The sequence below is a fragment of the Seriola lalandi genome, unplaced genomic scaffold (assembly GCF_002814215.2).
Source record: "Seriola lalandi dorsalis isolate HSWRI2012SDOR001 ecotype SW California unplaced genomic scaffold, Sedor1 jcf7180002051190, whole genome shotgun sequence".
NCBI lineage: Eukaryota > Metazoa > Chordata > Actinopteri > Carangiformes > Carangidae > Seriola > Seriola lalandi.
Window position 1 is genome coordinate 18404 of NW_019521743.1, and position 5658 is coordinate 24061.

A 5658-nucleotide genomic window follows, 5' to 3' on the forward strand; every position below is an offset into this window, starting at 1 on the left:
ACAGAGGTCACAGAGGTCACAGAGGTCGCACTGTCGTGAAAATGCACGAGCAAGATCAGTGGACTTCCAGCTGTTAAACCAAAATCTACTTGAACGTATCAGTCAGACCAAAGAAAACATGCAGACGGCAGGTCTTAGTACCTCGGGTTGCGTTCTCTCTGGCGGCCGTTTCTCCTTCTGTCATGTCTGACACAGAGAGGAACAAACAGCCCGTCAGCTCAGAGCGTTTAACAAACAGCTCGGTAACAAAGACGTTGAGCTGGATATCGAATATAAGAACGTTTGTTCAGACCGTGAGCTGCATATCTCCCGCTGCAGACAGACCGCCGTCAACAAACGAGTCAACAAGAACAAGGGATTAGTGTACGAGCTCACTCACACGGAGCGGTCAGATCTCTACCTTTGGGGGGTTTAACCTCTTGAGTGGCGTCCTCTAACTTCTTCTCTTCTAGGACGACACACACACACACACACACACACATAGTGTTTGGTACTGAAGGTAAAGTCAACACCATAATAGCAAAGGTCAAACCATCACACCAGGCAAACTGCAAAACACTCGCCAGCAAAGTTTAAAATCAGCCCTAAAAATTAGCGTCGACGCCTCATTTAGTGACTGAGACAGAGTCATGCAGGAACACAAGAACCGGAGACAATACCTTTACTTTTACCTTTCTTCTTCACCTCTTTCTTGTCCTCTACAAGTGTTAGAGACAGAGCTGTCAGCTGAGTGCGAGCGAGGAAACAGGTACAAACACACAGACGCTCACGGTACTGTACCTTTCCTCAGTCTGTCTCTCCTGGGAACAGGACCCTTTAACTTCTTCTCATCTGAACCAACAAACAGCAGAGACAGGAAATGAAAACCACCAGCTGCACGTGTCAAGAGCAGGGAAGTACTGATCATGGGATTTTTCTTAATAACAACCCAGTGATTAGATCTACGTCACATGTTATTACTTGATGAGCTTCTTGATCAGTCTATAATCTTAAATCATTGATATGATATGAATGTTACTCAGTTCACTCGAAGCTACGCTCACTACTGGCTAAATGTCTTCTTCTTGTTTAGCTAAAGATTATTAGCATGAGATTAGATGAAGATGAGCTGATACCAGGTCTTAGGATCGGCTCAGGAAATCTCTCTCAAGCCATCTGACATTTTACTGTGAAAGCTTTAGAATAATTAGAAAATGTAATCCAATCCAAGTTTTGATGTTGTGTTGATTACTGATGTTGTACTGTAGCAGGATGAGTTTTCCATGACACAACGTGTGGTTAAACAGTTTAACTTGTCTCTAGCACAGTTAACTGTTCACATTTATTCTTCATTACGGATGTAAACTAGTGACAAAGCTAACAGCTAAGCGCTAAGAGAAACTAAATTAATGCGTCTGTAAACTGAGCTGCAATTCTTTTTTTTCCCATTAAAACCAAGTGGAAACTGCAGTTACACTGTGTTGTCTGCACAGAGTGAACCAGGATTCATTTTAATATTTACTTTTAAAGCATTACTGTGAACTTGTAGCTTAAAACACATAAATCAAAAAGGTAAACGATGACGGATCAATCTGCCAATATCAAACCCAAGCAGCTGATAATGTATCAATGTGAATATTAGTGGTTTACAGTCAAGTATTGTTAATATGCAGTGAGTCTTAATAATGTAAGAGAATATAAAAAGCAGAGCAGTGACGTCATCATCAAACACAACTAATACAACTTTAGAAAGGACTGGTTGAATGAAACATACAGATCTCTACAGAGTCGCTGCTGAGAGTCGAGATCTGCCGGCATTAGTTTGAAGGTCGATGGTTAAGACTCAGTCTCAAGACAAAGATCCAGATCCAGACTGCAGAGCCGAGCCGAGCCGAGCCGAGCCGAGCCGAGCCCGACAGAGCTGCAGCAACGTGTTTCTCTTCATCCCACAAATCAAACTATTTGTGGGGAAATAAGTAAAAGTTTTGTCCTTTAACACGTCTGATTTCAGCGCATCACATAACTCACAATCTGTGGTTTAAAACTCCCTGCTCACAAGTGTACAATAATAATACAACAATGTAAATTAGATTTTAAATAGCGCTGCACGATATGCAAAACAATCTTAGCGACGTTGCGTTTTCAGCTGGAATGATCATTTTTACATTTTATTTTCAGAAAAAAAAATATTAAACTGATGATGATGTGATTTTTGTTCCTTTACGTCTGGAGGATATGATTTGTAGGTCGGGGCGTCTCTGTAGCACCACAATGCTAACGATGCTAACGATGCTCAACTATGTGACACATTTTACCTTCATGCAGCTTCTGCGATTGATTATATTTCGATTAATTGTGCACCTCTAGTTTTAAATAAACAATAAAACTAAGGCAACTTGAAGTTCACTGAGATGGAAAGTGTAATATCTCAGCCTCAGGTTGATGAAGGCTGATTGTTCATAGAAATAACCTGAAATCGACGGCAGCTGGAAATCCAAATGAAATCAGTAGTTTGGATGTGACATCAGGTTTGTGACGTCCTGTACGACATCTCAGGGTTCATGAATTAAAATGTCATTAAAATAATTTTTGGTCACGTTTGGAAATCGTCTACACGGATATCACTTACATTAATATATCACTTTGCTAATCAATCCAATAACATCAATAGTCAATCGCTTTCAGAGGGTACGGGATGAGTTTTGTGATTTGAGGGTTAAAGGACTGTACGGCCAGTCCGCCCAGTTTGATCCTGCACTGGAAACCATCAGGTCCTCCGCACCCCAACATACAGACGGCCATCCTCCTCCAGCTGGACCGGGCTACTGTACGTCCCAGCCTGGTCCTCATTGGTCGGTGGTGGGACCAGGGAGCCTCTCTACTGGCTGTGGCTCTGCCTCCTGTCCTCCTATTGGTTCTGGAGGTCCAGTATGACCCCTTTGACCTCATCGTCAGAGGAGGTCGCCCCGCCCTCCTCCTGCCTCTCAGCTGCCGCCGCCTCCTTCCCCTCCTCCTCCTCCTCCTCCTCACCCCGCTCTACGGGTGAGGACACTACGTCATAGAGGAAGGTGAAGAAGCCATAGATCCAATCAGAGCCCTCCTCAGCTAAAATATCAAGAACCTCCTCAAGCGACTCGGCATTCGCACTACCACCGCCATCTTTGGTCAAGCCTGACGAGAGAGAGAGGAAGAGAGAGAAGGAGGGAAGGAGAAAAATAGACAGGATGGGAGAGGAGGAGGAAATGAAAGGGGGAGTAAGGGAAGAACAGAAGGGGTGAGGCACAAAGGAAGGAGGGTTGGAAGGAGTAAATTATAAAAAGGAGAAGAGGTGAAAGAAAAAGAAACGAGGGGTAAGTATGAGGAGAAGAAGACATCAAGGAAGGAAGGAAGGAAGGAAGGAAGGAAGGAAGGAAGGGGCGAAGGATGGTATGAAGGAATGGAGAACGGCCGTAACAGAAAATAAAGAATGATGATACAAGACAAAGAGAAAGATAGTGAGTTAAAGTCGCAGATGAACCATTGACATTAAATAAGCCCTCACTTCCTGTCCGTCTCGTCAGGCCTCGACAAAAGTATAAAGAACAGCGGCGGCCATCTTTTATCCTCCAACATCTCTGACTTGTAGATACTCTGATGTGGCAGTGCAGCTTTTAATGGATTTTACCCAGATCTCATCAGCTGGTGTTTACATGCTCAGATTGTCATTTACAGGAAATGCCGGTCCGGTGTGTCCTGACACGTGATTGGTTGATTATTTGTCCAATAAAAATGCAGCTAAAGGTTATTGACATGAATCTAGTGCTGAGCTAATGAAGAACAATATGAACTAATTATAGAATGTAAATTGGATGTAGACGTTGTTTTTAATTGATGATATTGTTCTTTTAATTCTTAATCACAAGAAAGTAGAACAAGAAAACAAGTTTGTATTTCGATGGACTTCCTTCTGCTGTGTTGGGGTTGGATGGGAAATTGGGAGCTTGTTAATATGGAAATACGATTTCCTGATTTACACGTTTTTCTTGTTATTTACCAAAATAAAAGTAAAGAGTGAAAATAAAAGACATGAACTGAAGCGGTAAAGGTAAAGTCAGTTTTCTGCGTTAGATGCAGCAGAGAAATCAGTTGCCAGAGATCGGAGATGGACAGAGCTGTTGACGCTGTGGCAGTTATAAACCTACTTCAATTAAAGATTCAATAAGCAAGTCTTCCTGAAGCTCAGTCTGAGCGTTACTCCTCCGTACCATTCGTTTATCGCAAATGTCAACAAATGTTTTCTCCACAATTTCTTGAAAAGTTTGCCGAGGAAAGTCGAGGCGGCCTGTAAGTGTGAACATGTGCAGTGGATTATAGATGACGCACAGGCGAGACAAGGAACATTTTCTGTTGTATCAACACAGTGTTAATTTGCACTTTCAGTTAATGTGAGAGGGTGAAGTCACACGTTCGCAGCCTGAAACAAGACCACGACACACCTTATATATTAAATGTCACTCTTGTATCTGACACTAAAATAGAGTAAAGCTGTTGCTATGAGCGTCTCCTCAGAGTTCGTAGTCACACAGCCAATCGTGTTTCCATACAGGTGACAGAACATGCAGATCTACCTGAGCTCGCTCGCTGCTTTAGCAAAGTTACCGCCCACTTTAAAACTGAGGCACTGGGACACAACTGTAAACCACTTCGTCTTTGAGCCGTTTCAGAGAGGAAACAGGAAACAGGAAAGATTTAAAGTGGACTTGCCGAGCAGAACTTTAGCATCCTCCACATCGAAGTCTCCGTCTCCATCGGTGTCGTAGGCCGTCAGTTTACCTGAGGGAGGAAGAGGAGCAGAGGAAGCCTGAGTGACGTAGATATATAATATCTGCTCTTTAGGGGCTGAATATGATGAGAATAAAATTCATTTTAAATCAGTGAACTCTAAGATGGGAGATCTTATTTTGTGAGTTGATAAAATTACAACTTTATTCTCATAATATTATGATTTTATTCTCAAAATCACAATTTTATTCTTATAATATTATGACTTTTCTTGCTAAATTACAGCTTTATTCTCATATTATGAATTTTTTCTTGTAATATTATGACTTTATTCTCATCATTCAGATTGTGGCAGTTGCCTGAAGTATGGTAATGTTATCATGCCCCCCCCTGACTGCAGAGCCCCCATACTCAAAATACAGTGCATGCATTCATGGAACTGTAAGGAGTCCTGAATAAAAAGCTTAACTCAAAAATGACAATAAAGCAGGATTTATTGTCTAAATGAACCTGTGCACTAAGAAGAGTTCTGCACAGACCTAAAACAGACAGACCCAGTTCATAGCTGCAAAATGAAGCCCCAATAAAAGCTGTAATTAAGCTTTATTTTCCTACATTTGAAGATAAGAAAAAATGGCTCTGGTTACCAAGGAGAACTCAGGTATTAATACAAGCTGTGATTACGACCTCAGCACATGCCATATTAATAGCACACAGCAGCTTGTCAAAGTGCAAGTCTTCATTTAAAAACGGTGAAGCTGCAGAATGAGGAAGGATGTGGTGGATGGTCATGATGTCTGTCAGACACTGAGGCCTCCAGATAAACCAGGGTCTAATGTCAGAATGTGAAGCCGCCAGTCGAAAGCGTCGAGTCTTTGTGTCTGTCTCTGTCCTGAAGTTTGAGACGGCTGCTCGAAC

The 5658-nt window shown here is 42.2% G+C and overlaps 1 protein-coding gene across 1 annotated transcript in view; it reads right to left on the reverse strand.

Moving 5' to 3' along the window:
• unm_hu7910 (un-named hu7910) overlaps positions 1-4864 on the reverse strand; it is a gene marked incomplete at its 5' end in the record, with an annotated part of 8130 nt that extends 3266 nt beyond the window's left edge. The window contains 5 exons of the mRNA XM_087172008.1: positions 142-186; positions 380-448; positions 672-698; positions 781-831; positions 4723-4864. Coding sequence (XP_087028134.1) covers positions 142-186; positions 380-448; positions 672-698; positions 781-831; positions 4723-4864 — 334 coding nt within the window. The remainder of the gene's footprint in view (positions 1-141; positions 187-379; positions 449-671; positions 699-780; positions 832-4722) is intronic.
• Positions 4865-5658: the final 794 nt, after the last annotated feature.